The sequence below is a fragment of the Fukomys damarensis genome, unplaced genomic scaffold, assembly GCF_012274545.1.
Source record: "Fukomys damarensis isolate Sample0158 unplaced genomic scaffold, DMR_v1.0_HiC HiC_scaffold_2, whole genome shotgun sequence".
Lineage (NCBI taxonomy): Eukaryota > Metazoa > Chordata > Mammalia > Rodentia > Bathyergidae > Fukomys > Fukomys damarensis.
Genome location: NW_022900914.1, coordinates 60015025 through 60033614, shown reverse-complemented (window position 1 = coordinate 60033614; position 18590 = coordinate 60015025). Strand labels below are relative to the sequence as shown.

Genomic DNA, 18590 nt, shown 5'->3' with positions numbered 1-18590 from the left:
CAGGGAATGCTTTCTAATCCTCTGCTGACCGGAGAACTTTATAATGCTCCCTAATGATTATTTGCTTTCTTTCCTTAGCCATTTTGGATCCGACTCTTCTTTTGGAAACAGGTGGCAGAAAAAATCCCACTACCACCAAAACACTTCAGGATTTTGAATCCAATTATTATCAAAGAGACTGCCTTTGACATCCTTCAGTACTCAGAGCCTCGGTCAAGATTCTGGGGCCGAGATAAGGTATTTGTGTCACTACTCGAAGTTAACTGTATTCTTCTCTATGTCCAAAGGGAGTCGTATTCCCAATTCATGGAGGCTCAGCTGAACCCAGAGCATCAATTAGACACCCATGTGTGTTCATCCCTCTGCACCTTGGCTTGGGGCTCTTCATGGTTTAATTAGCTTCTCCCTGTGCCTGTGCTCTTTGGTGTAGTCAGCACAATGACACTTAGGTCACCAAGATGTTAATTAAAGTATTCTTACTCCAGGACTGTTTAACTGCAGGACACAGAAAGGTACTTTGTTGGTCTGAACAGTTCTTTACATTTTAACTCTATGGTTTACTCAGGTGAGATTTCATGTTTATGGTTACTTTATAGATGATGTTAAATAAAGTCAGTCTTCTAGAGCAGTGTTTTCAGTTGATGACTAGATCCTACACTGGGAATTTAATTTAATTTAATTATTTTATTTTACTGTTTTGAGACAGAGTTTCACTATGTAGTTTAGCCTGGCCTTGAACTCACTGTGTAGCCCAGGCTGGTCTCAGACTCGCAGTGATCCTCCTTCCTCAGCCTCCTGCATCACCACACCCAGCATATAATGGGAAATTCTAAGATTCCCCATGGGTTTTAATTTTTAGCCTTAGGTGAGAATCTTTGTGCTTTGGGTTGTCCATGACTTTAAATTACTAGCCTGCAATTAGCAGATACTGCCACCAGGTGGCAGAATGGTGATGCCTTTATTCCATACCTGTGGCTTCCTGGTCTGAATGCCATAGCTAGACCCGTGTCCACAAAACAAGGCCAGTGGGTGGAAGCTTAAGAAAGAACACCTTAGAGCACTAAAGCTTAGCATAAGAAGAATACAACCTCAGGTTGTCCCTTGAGGGTTTGTCAAAAGTATTCACATCTGAAAAAATTTAAAAATTAAAAAATAAAGTATTCACATCTCAGACCCCATTAAGAGATTTCTGACCATACCTAGACATATAATAATCAAGTTCCCTGAAACCCAACAGAAGAACAAAATACTACAAGCAGAAAGAGAAAAGAAACAAATCACATGCGAAGGAAAGCCTATCAGAATCACAGCAGACTTTTCAACACAAACCCTCAGGTCAAGGAGAGCCTGGAGTGAGGTATTTCAAGTCCTAAAAGAAAACCTACAGCCTAGACTGATGTATCCTGCAAAACTCTTTCAAAATGGATGGAGAAATAAGATATTTCCATGACAAAAAACACTTGAGAAACTTCATGAATACTAAACCAGCACTACAAAGAATTTTAAACAATATCCTAGAAAAAGACAATGAAGATCACAACACCAGGAGGCCCAACAGAGCAAATCAAATAGTCAAGGCAAGAAACTAAAAGGAGATAACAAAAAAATAAAAAAAGAGTCAATAAAAGGACAATAACATGACAATAATAAGTCAGTACATATCAGTTATAACTGGCAATGTCAGTGGCCTCAATTAACCAATCAAGAGAAATAGATTGGCAGAATGGATTAAGAAGCAAAATCCATGTTGTATACAAGAAACACACCTAGTACAAAAAAGCCCATAGACTGAAAGTGAAAGGATGGAAAACAATTCTATAGGCAACAGGAGCCCAGAAAAAGGCAGGGGTAGCAGTCTTATTCGCAGACAAAGCAAACTTCAAACCAAAACTGATTAAGAGAGACAAAGAAGGCCACTACATCCTTGTAAAGGGAACAATCCAAGAGGAAGAAATGACAATCATAAACATACATGCACCAAATATAAATGCCCCCAACTATATAAAGCAAATATTAAGTAACATGAAAAACCACATAACCACTAATACAATTGTAGTGGGGGATCTGAATACCCCACTATCACAAATAGACAGATCATCTAGGCAAACAATCAACAATGAAATACTAGAACTGAACCAAGCTTTTGAACGTAGGGACTTATTAGACGTCTATAGAGTGTTCCACCCCACAAAATCAGAATATATATTCTTTTCAGCTGCACATGGGTCATTCTCCAAGATCACATAATAGCTCACAAAACAGGTTTGAATAAATGCAAAAGAGTTGAAGTTATTCCCTGTATATTATCAGATCACAGTGCAATAAAGCTGGAGATCAATAGCATAAGAAACCGTAGCAACTTCACAAACACATGGAAATTGAACAACACTCTCCTGAACAATTAGTGGATCACAGAGGAAATTAAAGAAGAAATCAGACAGTTTTTACAAATAAATGAAAATGCCAATAAAACATACAGGAATCTATGGGACACAATGAAAGCAGTTCTACGTGGAAAATTCATAGCACTGAATGCCCACATTAGGAAAACAGAGCAAGCTCAAATAAACAACCTAACAATGACTCTTACACTCCTAGAAAAACAAGAGCAAGAAAAACCCAAAACTCAAACAAGAGAGGAAATTATAAAGATTAGAGCAGAAATCAATGCAATGGAAACTAAGAAAATGATACAAAAATGAATCGAAGAGTTGGTTTATTGAAATAATAAATAAAATTGATAAACCCTTAGCAAACCTTATCAAAAAAAGGAAAGAAAAGGCTCAGATTCATGCAATTAGGAATGAAAAAGGCGAAGTCACAACAGATCCCACAGAAATCCAGAGAATACTATGAGAACCTGTACTCTAATAAAATGCACAATACAAAAGAAATGGACAGATTTCTACATACTTATGAATTACCAAAGTTGAACGAAGATAAAAACATTTTAAACACCCCAATCACAATCAGTGAAATTGAAAATGTAATTAAAAACTTACCAACAAAGAAAAGCCCGGGTCCTGATGGATTCACTGCTGAATTTTATAAGACATTTAGAGAAGATCTACTGCCATTACTCTTCAGACTTTTCAATGAAATTGAAAGAGAAGCAATACTTCCAAATTCATTCCTGGAAGCAAATATCACTTTGATTCCCAAACCTGGGAAAGATGTAACTAAAAAAGAGAATCTCCTTAATTAAGGCCAATCTCCTTAATGAATATAGATGCAAAAATCCTCAATAAGATACTAGCAAACAGAATACAGAGGATCACCAAGAAGATTATACATCCTCGCCAAGTTGGATTTATTCCAGGGATGCAAGGATGGTTCAACATACATAAATCAATAAATATAATATACTATATTAACAAAGTAAAGGACAAGAAGCACAGGATCCTTTCAATAGATGCAGAAAAAAGCATTTGACAAAATTCAACACCCATTCATGATAAAAACTGTGCAAAAAGTTGGAATAGATGGTCTATGTCTCAACTTAATAAAGGCTATCTATGATAAGCCAACAGTCAACATCATATTAAATGGCCAAAAACTAAAAACTTTCATGTTAAAATCAGGAACAAGACAAGGATGCCCACTATCACCACTCCTTTTCGATATAGTTCTGGAAACATTAGCCATAGCAATTAGACAAGAGAAAGAAATTAAAGCAATAAAGATAGGAAAGGAAGAAGTTAAACTGTCATTATTTGCTGATGATATGATACTCTACATTGAAGACCCAAAAAACTCCACCAAAAGACTTCTAGACTTAATTGACACTTTTAGCAGAGTAGCTGGATACAAGGTCAACACCCAAAAATCAACAACCTTCTTGTACACAAATAACAGACTCACTGAGAAAGAAATTAGGGAAACAATTCCTTTCACAATAGCACCCCAAAAAATGAAGTATCTGGGAATCAATCTAACAAAAAAAGCAAAAGACCTCTACCCTGAAAACTGCAGCACTCTGAAAAAAGAGATCGAGGAGGATATAAGAAAATGGAAAGATGTTCCCTGCTCCTGGGTAGGAAGAATCAACATAGTGAAAATGGCCATACTACCATAACTGCTATACAAATTCAGTGCAATGCCAATTGAAATCCCAACATTATACTTCACAGAACTACAAAGAAGAATCCACAAATTCATTTGGAACCAGAAGAGATGTAGAATAGCAAAAGCCATCCTAGGCAACAGACACATGGCAGCGGGTATAACAATTCCCAATTTGAAACTATCCTACAAAGCCACTGTGATAAAATCAGCATGGTACTGACAAAGAAACAGACCTGAGGATCCGTGGAACAGATTGGAAGATACAAAAACAACTCCAGATGCACTCAGCTACCTCATCTTTGACAAAGGAGGTGACAGTCCCCACTGGAGGAAAGATAGCCTCTTTAATAAATGGTGTTGGAAAAACTGGATCTCAACCTGCAAAAACTAGACCCTTATCTGTCACCACGCACTGAATTAAAATCCAAGTGGATTAAAGATCTAAATATTAAAACAGAAACGCTAAACTTGCTGGAAGATAAGTTAGGCAGAACTCTGGAAGACATTGGCATAGGAAAAGACTATGAACAAATCCTCAGTAGCACAGGAACTAGCAGAAAGAATCAACAACTGGGATCTCATCTTATTAAAAAGCTTCTGCACTGCAAAAGAAACCATCAACAGAACTAAGAGACAACCTACAATGTGGGAAAAACTTTTTACCAGCTGCTCCTCAGACAAAGGACTATTATTTAAAATATATAAAGAACTCAAAACAATCAGCCCCCCAAATATAAAGACCCAATTCTAAAATGGGCATCTGAAATGAACAGACATTTCTCAGACAAATAAAAGCAGCAAGTAAATATATGAAAAAGTGCTCCACATCACTGGTCATTAGAGAGATGAAGATGAAAACAACACTGAGATTTCACCTTACCCCACAAAGAATGGCTGCTATCAAGAAATCACACAATAACAAATGTTGGTGCAGTTGTGGGGAGAAAGGAACCCTTCTCCATTGTTGATGGGAGTGCAGACTGGTGCAACCACTATGGAAGTCAATATGGAGATATCTCAAAGAGCTAGGATTAGAGGTTCCATTTGACCCAGCCATCCCTCTGTTGGGTATCTTTCCAAAAGATTTAAAAGAATCATATCACAGAGAAGTATGCGCACCCATGTTTATAGCAGCACAGTTTGTAATAGCTAAAACTTGGAAACAGCCCATCTGCCCATCAGTTGGAAACTGGATAAAATGGAATACTACTCAGCCATAAAGAATGAGAAAGTAGATTCATTCATAAGTAAATGGGTACATTTTGAGGATATACTCCTAAGTGAAATAAATAAGTCACTCATATGCAAATACCGAATAGTTTCTCTGGTGTGAAGAACTAAAATAGTACTCAAGATCCTAATGGGAAATTAGTAACATGAAATAGGAAGAAAAGGACCGAAGGTGTAGGGACAGTGAGAGGGATAGGGAAAGGGGAACAAAGGAAAAGGAAAAAAATATGAGAAAATGTAAAAATGGAATTAAAGTGTTTGAAGATGGGGAGGGGAAGAGGGGGTAAAGGGAGGGTGGGGACAAGGGTAAAAAAATGAGACCCAAGACCTGGCATGTAAAGGTACAAGATCCCAGTAATGAATGTAACTGTACTGTCTACCTAGAATGTACCAATAAATTCAATTTAAAAGAAAAAAAAAGAGATTTCTGACCTGCATGGAGTGTGAGGCTTTAAAATTGATAGGTAAAATTACATGATGTATAAAATTAGAGCCCCCAATGCAGCTTGTATGACTGCATAGCATATCCAGTACCTGCAAAGCAGCAAATTATGTTAAAACTTTTTAATGTTGGTCTTTGTTCTTTTTCAGAACGTCCCCACAATGGGCATTATTGCCGTGGTTTTAGCCACACATCTGTGTGATGAGGTGAGCTTGGCAGGTTTTGGATATGACCTCAGTCAACCCAGAATGCCTTTGCACTACTTTGACAATCTGTGCATGGCTGCCATGAACTGGCAGACAATGCACAACGTGACCACGGAGACCAAGTTCCTCCAGAAGCTGGTCGGTGAGGGCGTGGTGACAGATCTCAGCGGGGGCATCCAGCGTGAACTCTGAGCAGGGCGGACCGCTCGGAACTGTAGCAGGGACCGCCAGCTGTTCTGAATCATCTTCTGGATGCATTTCATCCTGCAAATACTTTGAAGTGCAGCTGGTGTTTTAAACTTTTAATTTAAAGAAAACAAAGAGTTTAGCTCTTCCCACTTTTTTATTTATTTGGAGAGAGTGCTTGTTTTTTGCACATTTTGTAAGTTACATTGAAGAATAGAGTTGGAAAGACTTTTCTAGGAGAATTGTATGGAGTGATGTTTATTTTAAGAAATTTATTTTAAGATTTAATTGGTGAGAACTCTGTCCATGTAGTGCGTACATCGAATACCAGGTAATGAAGTGGAAGGAGAAGGAAGCTTCCCTTTGATGATGGCCCTGAATGCCTGATTGGTCCTCGCCACTCCGGGAGCCCAAGGAGGCTTCCAATTGCTAAACCACTGGCAGCTGTGGGAGGCCTGGAGCCAGTTGGACAAGTTCAAGGACCCCCTACCCCCACCCGTTAGTCTGTCCTCTGCCAAGGACTCCCAGAATCCGAATCCGGCAGGGGAGGTATCCCCGAGTACTGTGAAGCTGCCCTAGGCTGCAGAAGCCATGTCTTCCCAGCAATTGTGAAGGCTCTTGAATTTCTTGAGAATTTTTTTATCACCCTTCCAAAGCATTTAAGTGTTATCTAGATGTGCCACTGTCTGAGGTGGCTGAAAAGATGAGAACAAAACCTCTCTTTCCAGAGTCAAGAGGAATAAACCCTTTCCAGGAATAACCACATTTTTTGAAATACTGAAATGCAATCCTCCCAGTGTTATAAATTGCTTATTTTTTAAAAAACCTAGATTTTTAAATGCCTACCTGGCAGTGTGTACCAAGCCATGTGCTGGTGCAGGAAAAAAAAAATAGAAAAAGAATAATAAAAGCTTTTGAGGAGCCCTGTAGTCTTAATTTGAGTATTTATTTTAAGAAAAGAAGTTTCCAAGTCTACCTAAAACGTTGCCTTTGTATGTTGCTGCTCAGTAGAGCCCTCCTGGCAAGATTCTTGAATCCAGACAGCTGCAGACCCAGGAACCAGCTTGGTCTCAGATCAGGTCTGTGCTGCCCCACCCCCACCCCAGTCTCTCCATCATCTCTCTCTCTCCTGCAGCCCTGCTGCCCACGGTCTAGCAGCGCTGACCTGTGGCTGTGACCAGTCATGGCACCCACTTAGTGGGCCTCCGTCTCCAGGCCTCTGGGCTCTGGCTCAGAGTGGCTCGTAGAGCCAAATAGTATTTCTATGGTATCTTTTCATAAAATTTTGCCTGGATTTTGGGTTCTACTGTAAAAGATGATTTGTTTAAAAGAAAGTATTCAAAAAGTCTCACTAGGTATATGGCTTCATTTGGAAAATTGAGATTCAGGAAGATGGTTCAGTTTCCCTGTAGCTCAGGTTGGGCTTGGATGGCACCATCTGGCCCTGGGCCCACCCCTCAGCCCTTAGGATTAATTGGGAAAGCCCACATGTTTTAATAATAATAACATCGGTTGAAACTTTCTCAGAAAACTGTCTTTATATGGGACACCTCTTCACTGGTACCTGCGGACTCGGGTCCCTCCTGCCGGGCCAGGCTGCTGGGAAGCATGAAGCTTAGGCCTGTACTTGGTCAGCTTCCAGCAATGGCCAGGCCTACTCTCGTCCCAGCCCCTCCTCTGCATGGCCCACTTTTGCATCCTTATGTTTTGTGCACACCTCTCAAATGCTACCTCCTCACGGGCAGTAAGTACATGCCCTAAATAAGTAAATAAGGAATAAACTTTTAGACCTTGGATGGAACCCACCAGTCTTACAAGGGTTGACCCAAGATCATCTTTCAGGGCTTCTAACACTTTAGCATTTTTGTTGGAAATACCTACTTTGTTCCCCCCCTGTTTTGGTGCTCTGACACCTGCTTTTCTGAAAACAGACCTTTTCTTGGCATCTCAGAATGTCCTAAGGTTGGGCTGCAGTAACAGGTTGCACTCTCATCCTAACAGTGCAAATGCATGCCCCTCTTACACAGATGGCATTGAGTGGACTAGACATCCTCTACATTCTAGAGTTTTAGTTTGCTGGTTTTTCCTATGGAGACGACCCTCTTGAGGAACCTAGGTGACCTTCGGAAATGCTTCTGGGACTGGGATGAATGCTTCATGGACATGGGATGTCCATGTATTTAGACAAAGTTGAACTAGGATCTTACAAAACAATTTCAGGTAGTCCAGATCTTGCCTTACTTTTCTCATGGATCATTTTGTGTCACATGTCCCCAAGAGCAAGGCATTGGAAATGTCTGTTTCCACAGATTGAAGGGCTTTTCTCATTTGTTGGATCTGTTAGTTAAAATAAGCTTTCAAACCAGTTTTTATGACTGAACTTTCCTTGTTGAATGATGGGCTGAGTGGCAAAGGTGGCCTTGATTATAACAGAAAAAAGCAATGGTCAGACTATAGTCTAGGATGCTAAAGACTTCTAAGCCTAAGTATCACTTTGATTTGGCTCCCTTCTAACCCAGCACTCTGGTCCCATGCTAGATATATTAGCCACTTTTCATTGCTGGGACAAGATACCTGTTATATACCACTTAAAGGGGAAAAGATTTATTTTGGCTCATGGTTTCAAAGAGTTTAGTTTGTGGTGAGCTGGCTCCAAGACAGAAATGGGGTGGTAGAATGCAGAGAAAAATTGCTCAACCCATAACAGCCAGGCAGCAGAACATAAAACCCAGAGAGAGATGTGCCCTCCGGAGGCAGACCCCAAGTGACCTAAGTCCTGGGCCCCACCTCCTAACAGCACATTCAGCCATGAGCTCATCCATGAATTAATCTACTGATGAGCACAGTACCTCCATGGCCCAATCAACCTGAAAGCCCTACCTCTTCACACAGACTTGTTAGGGAACATTTTAGACCTAAACCATAAGATTACATATAAAGGGGATTATAAAATTTGGCTTTAACTTTCTCAAGAAACTTTTAGACCAGCATTGTAGGAAGATTAAAGAATGCAATGAATATTGTCCTTGTCAGGTGTAGACCATCCAAGTGTAAGTTACATTTCCATCCGTTCTTTGTAACACATCAGTGAGTCCAGCTGAGAAAGAATTTAACTGAATTCGTCTTGGAAAGAAGTAAGCTTTTAATATACACTTGTGCATAGAAAACAACTGTGGGCCCTTGAGCCTTCTCTTCATACAAACATTGTAACAAAACACTTCCTCAATCAAAGGACCCTGTGTTGTGACTCATGGGACAAGGACCTTCTTCCAGAGCACTGACACTCTGCAGAGGGCTACCCTGATGAACACACACTCAGCTCTCAGATGAGAGGACAGCAGATGCCACACACAAACATGCCACTTCCCACCTTTGCCTCTCGAGGGCAGAACCCCCTGGCCCAACCTCCTGATTATTCTCTCCTTTCTCACGTTCCTACGTCATTTTGCACAGCATGGATTTGCATTTATGAAGCAAGTTATTTATCTGGTTAACTCTTTACCTCCAACAAACAATAGACAACTAAATTGTGAAGGAGGACTGTTTATTACACACACAAACACACATCATTTTATTGACTAAAAAATTCTCCAAAATGAAATTACAGTCTTAGTAGCTTAATTTTCATTATCTGAATAATTAGATTTGACTGATTACTAACAATGAATTGCAATCCATTTAACAAGGAAGAAATATGACCATATTAGAATAATATCATGCACCAATATGCAATACTTTTAGTTGTAACTTTTTAAAAAATTTTCCAGAGAGTTGTGCCCAATAAACCATGTAGGAAGGAAGACAAGTTGATGAATTTTTCTTCTGTCTGGAAGAAGTGAATGTCAAGTCTCACACTGGTGCCAGGCTGCCATCCAGAACTGGCGATGGTTACAGCCTTTGTGGAGCTGCAGATGTAAAAACATGAATTTCCAGAAAGAATAAAGAAACTGACCATTCAGTAGATACTTCACGGCAGCCATTCTAATAGCTGTACAAATGCCTCCTAATCTGCAGGGCTTGTATTCCAAGACCCCGGCAGAGATCTGGGGCCATGGAGAGTACTAAGCCCTATATATACAGTATCCTGGGGTTTTTTTCCTGTATCTATAATAATGTTTATAAATTAGAAACAATTCTTTAAAATCAACAATAATTCTTATACTGTAATAAAAGCTATTTTAAATGTATGAGTCACCTAATTTCTGGAATTTTCCATTTCATGGGAATGGTTGGAACCATTCCCAATCATGGTTAACCCCAGGTAACTGAAACCACAGGAAATTAAAGTGTGAATCAGAAGGACACTGTTATGCACTAAAAACCTGGAAGTTCTACAAGAGCAATGTGTTTACACTCCATATTTTCTTGCCTGGCTTATGAAGAAATCTCCAATAAAGTTGACATTAATGACAAGTTCATTTAAAACATTAGGTCCATGACAAGAAAGACCACACCCTGAATTGTCAAACACTAGTACAATCATGACAGTTGCCTAAAGGTAAGCATATGTGATGAGAGCCAATTAAGGCTGATCAAGAACAGTAGGCAAACAAAAAAAGTGGTTTCACATCAACTCTTACCTGACTGATCGTTGGAGTAGAAAAAACTATCAGTGCTAAGAAAATAAGAATTCTAGGAATGAAGATATGAACCCTTTAGTGGCAACTTTATGCTTTATTCCACCGACCGCACCTATAACAAGGCCTTGCCTGTGGTGGCACTTAGCAGATATATTTTGATTTTACATCTTCAGTGAAAGTGAAAAATGGGCAGGAGATGGTCTGAGAATGAACATAATGAAGAGCTCTGGGGTCTAGGTTCTGGGTTGAGGATTCTAAGAATCCTGGGTAGAGGAATGGAATGTGGTTAATGAATGCAATCACTTTTTATACGTGTGATTTTCCTAGTTAAGTCATATTTTAAAAGAATGTGCCAAAATCTGTACATTTAATGACTGTACATATAACCATCCATTTCAAAAAACTGCTGAAGTTTATAAAATGTGTGTGCACCTCACCTTGCCAAGAGCATTCTAGTATATATATACCAGGGTGTAGGCTGGAGTTTTAGACTCTAACGGGAGCTCCTGAATCAGAACCTCTGTTCTATATTCAAAGCCATTGTAGTGAGTTTATTATTTGGGATTTGGAGAGCAACAGAATATTCTTGCATTGAATAACATTGCTCTGCTGGTTTTTTGCCACTCATTGCTTATTTAATAAAGATTATTTTTAAAAGATGGTAATTACTAAAGATCTGATAATTTGTAATTATATAGTGCTCTCTTAAAGTGTGATGGACAAAAGATTTGTTGACTGTGGATTTTGTTACACTGTTGCCTGATCCTCCAATATGATATTTAGCATGAGGAGTGAGTGAGTTCAAAATCACACACACACGCTGTCTTAGTTCATTCCAGCTGCTAAAAAATCACCATAGGCTGGTGGCTTGTAAACTACAGAAATTTATTTGTCCCTCTTCTAGAGACTGAGAAGTCCAAGATAAAGGGTTGGCAAACTTGAGTGGTGAGGATCCACTTCCTGGCTTTTTGCTGTATCCTTACATGGTGCGGGCACATAGGAGCTCTCTGACACCTTCTCTGCAAGGGCACTAATCCTAGTTGTGAGTGCTCCATCCTTATTTCCTAACCATGTTCGAAAGGTCCCACTGTCTAACACTGTCACATTGGAGGTTAGTGTCAATGTATGGATTGGGAAAGTGGGGCACAAACATTCAGACCACATCTCACAGGTTGCACATAGGTGCATGCACACACACACACACACACACACATAAATGAAACTAGATTCTAACTTAAACCAAGAGTCTTGGACTCAAATGGTTGGGTGTTATGTTTTTTCAGTGGCCTTTCCCTCTCCCTCCTGTGCCTGTGGTTCATCTATGTCACTCCCACCTGCATACTTGCCCTGTGCTTAAGAGCATGGTGAACAATGTGATCCCAGGGAGCCAGCTAAGGAGTGTTCGAAAGGGTCAAAGCCTTTGTTCCCTTGCTAAACTCCCCAACTCTGCCATCATAGCCACTGTTCATCACACAGAAGACGGACAGGGAATGGAGAAATCAACTGGCCCAGTCTCTTGCTTCCAGACAAGCAGTTCCTGCTGGGTCCAAGCACGTTAGCCTGGCGCTTCTCATCTGGAAGAGGCACACAGCCTCTGCCCAACCAGCCAGCCAACCAGAATTCCTGATTTTGCCTCTGGACATATGCTTGCCATATTCTTTATTTTATATATTTGTTCCTCATGACTTATGTTTTAAAAGGATTTATCCCAAGACATTTGGAGTCACTTTTAGTGGTGGAACACTTTTATCTCAACCTACAGCTACTTCAGAATGTCTCCAGAATTTTCCCCAGACCTCTCTGCATGAAGAATCAGTTCTGCTCTCTCTTTCCCTCTCCCCTTGCTCATTTCCTGTCCTGTATATTGGTTTAGCTTTTCCCCAGCCAAAATGGACCCTCCCTCTTCAGGAAGACAGTAGGTTTCAGATGATGGTTTTCAGAAGATCTGAAGCCTGTGGCCTTGTTCTTGTTGGTCAGAGTCTCTATTTCCTTCCTAACACCTAATCTTGAGTACTCTCAAAAAAATACAGCAAAATTTTATACATCACTTAACACTGAAATAGGAAATAGAAACAAAGAACGTGTATTTAGGTCATTTTTTCATCCCCATGCCTTTTCTGGCAGTCTCTATTCAAGTAAAGAGATTGGTGGCCTCCATTGGTAACAAACTTGCATTCCAGTAGCCAGCAACTGTCCTCACTACACACTGGGAACACTCAAACCCTCGGATAGCAAGATGCAACCAGTTGCAAGAGAGGAGAGGGAGGTATTTTGAAGTGTTGGTCCTACAGGACACAATCCAAAGTCAATGTGTCCAAAGAATGGCACACTGGCTACTTGTCACCCATCAGCTTGTGGGTCCCACTGTGTTGTCATTGTCTGGCTCAGTGGTCTCTGGAGAACAGGACAAATGCCCTTTGAGACCTATCTACTGCAGATGTACCCCACATTTCCCAAACTGAGAAATAAAATTAAATGCAGGGATGGCTTTATTTTCACACACACTAAATACACCAAGTCCTGAGATATGGAAATGAGACCAAGTGGGCCCTTCTGGAGGACACTCAGTTCTGTGGTTCTGGCAGGCCATTCTATTCTGAACACCACTTGTGCAAACTCAGAAAACAGTTGATTATCTGCCCACGATTCTAGACAAACACTCCTAGATGTATTTTAGATACTGCTAAGCACCGACTCCCAGGGCTGGCTCCTTCCTGCCCTACCAGCATGGCCACCTTTGCTTGTTTGTTTACTTTAGTGGTATTGAGGATCAATACCACTAAAGTTTTTTGTTTTTTGTTTTTTTAATTGTGGGACAGGCTTTTGTTAAGTTGCCCAGGTGGGACTTGAATTTGCAATCCTCCTGCCTCAACCTCCCAAAGTGCTAGGCTTACAGGTGTATACCACTGTTTCCCGCTTGCATGGCCAGCTTTAATTCTGACCACTTTAGAGAGCCTCAGCTGGAGCCTGATGATAGGCTGCAAACAAGACGGACTCCAGGTACATCGTCCTGGAAGTTCAGTCTACAGGGGAAAGAAGTCTAACAAATTTGACCAAGGTAGATGTTAGGGTTGCAGGAAGGGAAAACCAAGGAAGTGCATTTCACCGCACACTGACCGGGTGCTTGGTGGGCCTCTCAACCCAACACGCTCCCTTCTGATCGGGATCCTGCTGTACTAGATCATTCTCTGGAAGGTGACTGGTGGATAAATCAGGGAGGACAGGAGCCAGGAGGCAGCCCTATCTCTGCCTCAATGCTCCTGCATGCTTGGGGCAAGCCACAGTCCCTCTTCTGGTTTCTTATCTGTTAAATAAGGCCTTACCAGGCTCTTGGCTCACATTAATTTCTCTTCAATGAAAAGAAAACCAGAAGAGCCAAGTGTGGTTGTTAGGTGGTCCGCAGCGCCACCTGGCGTGGGGAAGCTGTGTGCGCGGCTGTTAGGTTTGCTGAGGCGAGTCTGACCTGCTACTCCGCAGGGGTCCAGCGGCTGAGCCGCTTCTCTCATTCTGCATCAGCTGGATCTCCTCCTTCTCAGACCCTTCTCTCTGGGCTCCCTTCCTCTTCACATGTCTCTGTCCTTGAATCTTTCTTTTCTCCTTTTCTCTCTGTGATCACTTCCTGGGAGATCCATGTCCAGGGGTCAAACTACCCCCTTGATAAGGCCTTTTCTTATTCTCACACTCAAATCAAATCTGTAGTGAGGACTCCCCTTAAGTCTCCAGTCCACTTTCTGCAGGACATTGCCTCCTCCTAGCTGGCCACGCTGACAGAATGCTTCCAATGAAGACCTCCATTTCCTCATCCAGATAAAGGGAATCTGGGAAGAGGCTACAGCTAATGGGTGTTCACTGAAAGATAAAATGCTTTTACCCAAAGATCAGGAGTAAGACAAAAAGATGTCTGCTCCTACCACATCTAGTCAACATGGCCCTAGAGTCTGGCCAGGGCAACTAGGCAAGAGAAGAAAACAAGGAAAGCCAACCACACTGAAAAGGAAGAAGCACAATGGTCCCATTTGCAGATAATTTGATCTTATACACTGAAAATACTAAGGAATCCACAAAAAAGGACTAAACTAATAAAAGAGTACAAGTTTGCAAGATACAAGGTCAGTGTGCAAAAATCAATGATAGAAATGTAATTTGGGGTTCTGTGAACAAATCAAAATGAAATTGAGGAACATTTCCATTTGGAAGAGCATCATAATGAATACAATAGTTTAATATATGTACAACAAAAGAAGTCCAGAATTTATACTTAAAAAATTATAAAACATTGTTGAAAGTTTTTAAATGACCTTAAAAAATGGTAAGATATCTCATGTTCATAGATCCAAAAATTTAATATTAAGATTACTATAATCCAAAATTGATCTATAAATTCAGTGTAATTCCTACAAAAATTTTGACTGCCAGTTTGCAATAATAGGCAAGTTCCTCCAAAAATACATGTGGAAATACAAGAAAACCCAAGTATCCAAAGTAATCTTTAAAAAAGAAAAATCAAGATGCAGTATTTACTCTTCTCAATTAAAAGCTTTCTACAAAGTAACAGTAATAAAAACAGTGTGGGACTGGCCAGAGAATGACTACAGACAGCAAGGAATAGGACTTAGGGGCTGGAAATAAACCCCCTCATGTGTGGCCAATGAAATTTCATCAGTATGCCAGGTGGACCCAATGAAGAAAGAATGGTCCCCTCTGCAAACGGTGCTGGAACAATTGGATTTCCTCAAGCAAAAGGACAAAGGTTGGTAGAGATCTCATGCTGTACACAAAAACTAACTCAAAATGGACTGAGGACCTATAACAAAATTAAAGCCATAAAACTCACAGGAAAAAGCTTACTGGCAAATCATGACCTCGGATTTGGCATTGTATTCTTAAATATGACACTAAAAGCATGAACAACAAAAAAAAGAGATAAATTATTCCTCATAATTTAAATCTTCTGTGCATCAAGAAAGGGAAAAGGGGGTCCAGGGATTTAGCTCAGTGGTTCCGCCGCCCGCCTCGCAAGTGCAGGGACCTCAGTTTGATCCCTGGTACCAAAGGGGCGGGGGCATTCTATAGAATGGGAGCCTTTTTTTGCAAATTGCATGTTTGATAAAGAATTTGCACCTGAAATATATATAGAATGATTACAACTCAATCATAAAAATAGCCCAACTTAAAAGTTATCAAAGGATCTGAATAGATACTTCTCCAACGAAGAGATACAAATAGCCAAAGCTCACAAAGAGATGTTCAATAGCATCAGCCATGAGAGAATTGTAAGTCAACACTGCAGTGAGGTACCACTTTACACCTACAGGATGGCTTTATTAGGAAAGACAGATAATAATAAGTGTCAACAATGTGTGACTTGCGGAGTTGTAAAACAATGAAATCGGCCTTGAAAAGCTGTACAGCAGTTTCACAAATGGTTCAGTATAGATTAACCACATCAGCAATTCCATCCTTAAGTGCATAGCCAAGAGAAATGAAAACATTTCTACGCAAAAACCTGGTACATATTCATAGCGACATTATTCACAGTAGCCAAAAACAAATAATCCACATGTCCATCAACCGATGAATGAATAAATAAAATGTGGTTTGTCCACACGGTGGAATACTATGTGGCCATAAAATGGATTAAATGCTGATAAAGGATGGATGAACTTAGAAAACATTATGCTAAGTGAAAGAAGGATCATATATATTATATGTCAATTTTTATGAAATATCTAGAATAAGTGGATCTATAGAGACAAAAAAGGAGATTAATGATCAACTAAGCCTAGAGGAGATGCGGAGTGGTAGCTGGGAGCTGCTGGGTTTGTTTTGTTTTTGAATAATAGTTAATTGCAGTGATGATGTATAAGTCTATGAGTGTACTAAGAACTACTGAACTGTGGACGTGAATTACATCTCAATGAAACCTTTGTAAAAAAACATTGCTCAAGGCACAGTTTGTAATAGCTAAATCTTGGAAACAGCCTATTTGCCCATCCGTTGGAAACTGGATAAAGAAGTTGTGGTTTTTTCTATAAAATGGAATATTACTCAGCCATAAAGAACGAGAAAATAGATTCATTCATAGGAAAATGGATACATATTGAAGATATACTCCTAAGTGAAATAAATAAGTCACACATGTGTAAATACCAAATAGTTTCCCTGGTGTGAATATTCTGCAACAATGCATAAGATTCTAATAAGATTACATTAGACATTTAGAAATAGGAAGAAAGGAGCTAAAGGTGCAGGGAAGGTGTGATGGGTAGGGGAAGAACAAAAAGGGAAAAGAAAAAAATGTGAGAGAATGAAAAGATGAAAATAAAGTGTTTGTAGATGGGAAGGGGAGGAGGGGGTGAGGGGAGGGCAGAGGTAAGGGGAAAAAATGAGAATCAAGACTTCCCATGTAGAGGTACATGATCCCAACAATGAATGTAACTGTACTGTATCCCTAAAATGTACCAATAAACTCAATAAAATTAATAAATTAAAAAAAAACAAACATTGCTCAAGTTCTCTTCGTCCTCCTTAACACACTGAAGTTGTCTGTGACCTTTGCAGAACCCAGGATATCTCTCCTTTTTTTTTTTTTTTTTGTACTGGGGATTGAACTCAGGACTTTCCACTTGCAAGACAGGTGGCAGAACTACTGAGCTAAATGCCCAGCCCTCCCAGGACATCTCTTTGTGGCCATTTAGGTGCTGCAAGTCAGACATCAATGTCATTCAACCTTCTTCACATTGAGATGTGGCCAACTTTCCTGCCATGCACCCTTCCCGCCCCAGAATAGGTTCAGCTGTCCTTTCTGCTGCTTGGACCGGACCCCACTTCCAGCAAGTATTCCCGCACCTTAGAGACTACATGCAGCAAATTCTGCTGCTACAATGACCGAGCACAGCTGCCAGTGAAGGACACTGGGAACTTCCTCCAGTGTAGCCTGGTGGTGCTGCTTACTTTGGGGACTCTTATGTGCAGACTCTAAGAAGTGCACACAGTCAGCAGAAGCAACATCGTTCCCTAGACCTAAGTCTCCATGCAGCTTCCTGCACAGGACCCTGGCAGGCCAAAGGAAGCTCTGAGTCTTCAAGGCCATGCCATGAGCCACTTTCCCAGTTCCCTCTCTCCTGGGGCCAGAAATCTGTTTCCAGGCCCTGAATAGTAACAGAAGCTGGCTGGCTCTTGGATGGCTGCACTCTAAAGACTGGCTCCTTTGCTTTGTTGGATCCCTACAACTACAGAATTTCTTTTACACCCCTGGAGTCTGTCTACAGAGACAGAGAAATTTGAAAAAGTCAGCTATGCCCAGTCCAGCCCAGCAAAGCAGGTTGGGCTGAAGTCAGTGGAATTTAAACTCCAGAACTCTCACTGTAAAGGCTTGTTCCAATCCACTGTGGGCTAGGGTCATACTTTGCATGGTTTCTATTGTTTTAATATATCTCATTGCCCAGAATGTGGTCTTTCTTGGTGCCTTAAGCTGTTCAGGCTGCTATAATAAGACTTCATAGGCTTGGTGGCTTGATGACAGAAATTTACTTTCTTTTTTTTTTTTTTTTTTGGTACCAGGGATCGAACTCACGTTCTTGTGCCAGAAATTTACTTTCTAATGGTTCTGGAGTCTGAAAACCTCAAGAGCAAGGTTCCAGCAAAGTTGGAGTCTGGTGAGCCTTGCATTGCAGATGACTCCCCTTTTGCTGTGTATTCTCTGGACCTCTTCTCTGTGCAACCACACAAATGGAAAGGGAGACATGGTCACAGTCCTCTGCTGTCTCTTCTCAGAAAGACACTAAGCCTATTGAATCAGGTCCCACCCTAATGGTCTCATTTAACCATGATTACTTCCTTAGGGGCCTCATCTCCAAATACAGCCATGTGGTTGCTGGA

The 18590-nt window shown here is 40.6% G+C and overlaps 1 protein-coding gene across 2 annotated transcripts in view; it reads left to right on the top strand.

Annotated features, from left to right (window-relative positions):
• Nucleotides 1-18344, top strand: part of St3gal5 (ST3 beta-galactoside alpha-2,3-sialyltransferase 5) — a 33641-nt gene extending 15297 nt beyond the window's left edge. Inside the window, exons 5-6 of one of the 2 annotated variants that reach the window (XM_010625678.3) lie at nucleotides 79-237; nucleotides 18273-18344. In XM_010625678.3, the coding sequence (XP_010623980.1) occupies nucleotides 79-237; nucleotides 18273-18329 (216 nt within the window). In that variant the 3' untranslated portion in view covers nucleotides 18330-18344. Of the gene's footprint in view, nucleotides 1-78; nucleotides 238-5886; nucleotides 9615-18272 lie in introns of those variants that run through there. The other variant, XM_010625677.3, reaches the window with a different exon arrangement.
• The last annotated feature ends 246 nt before the right edge of the window (nucleotides 18345-18590 follow it).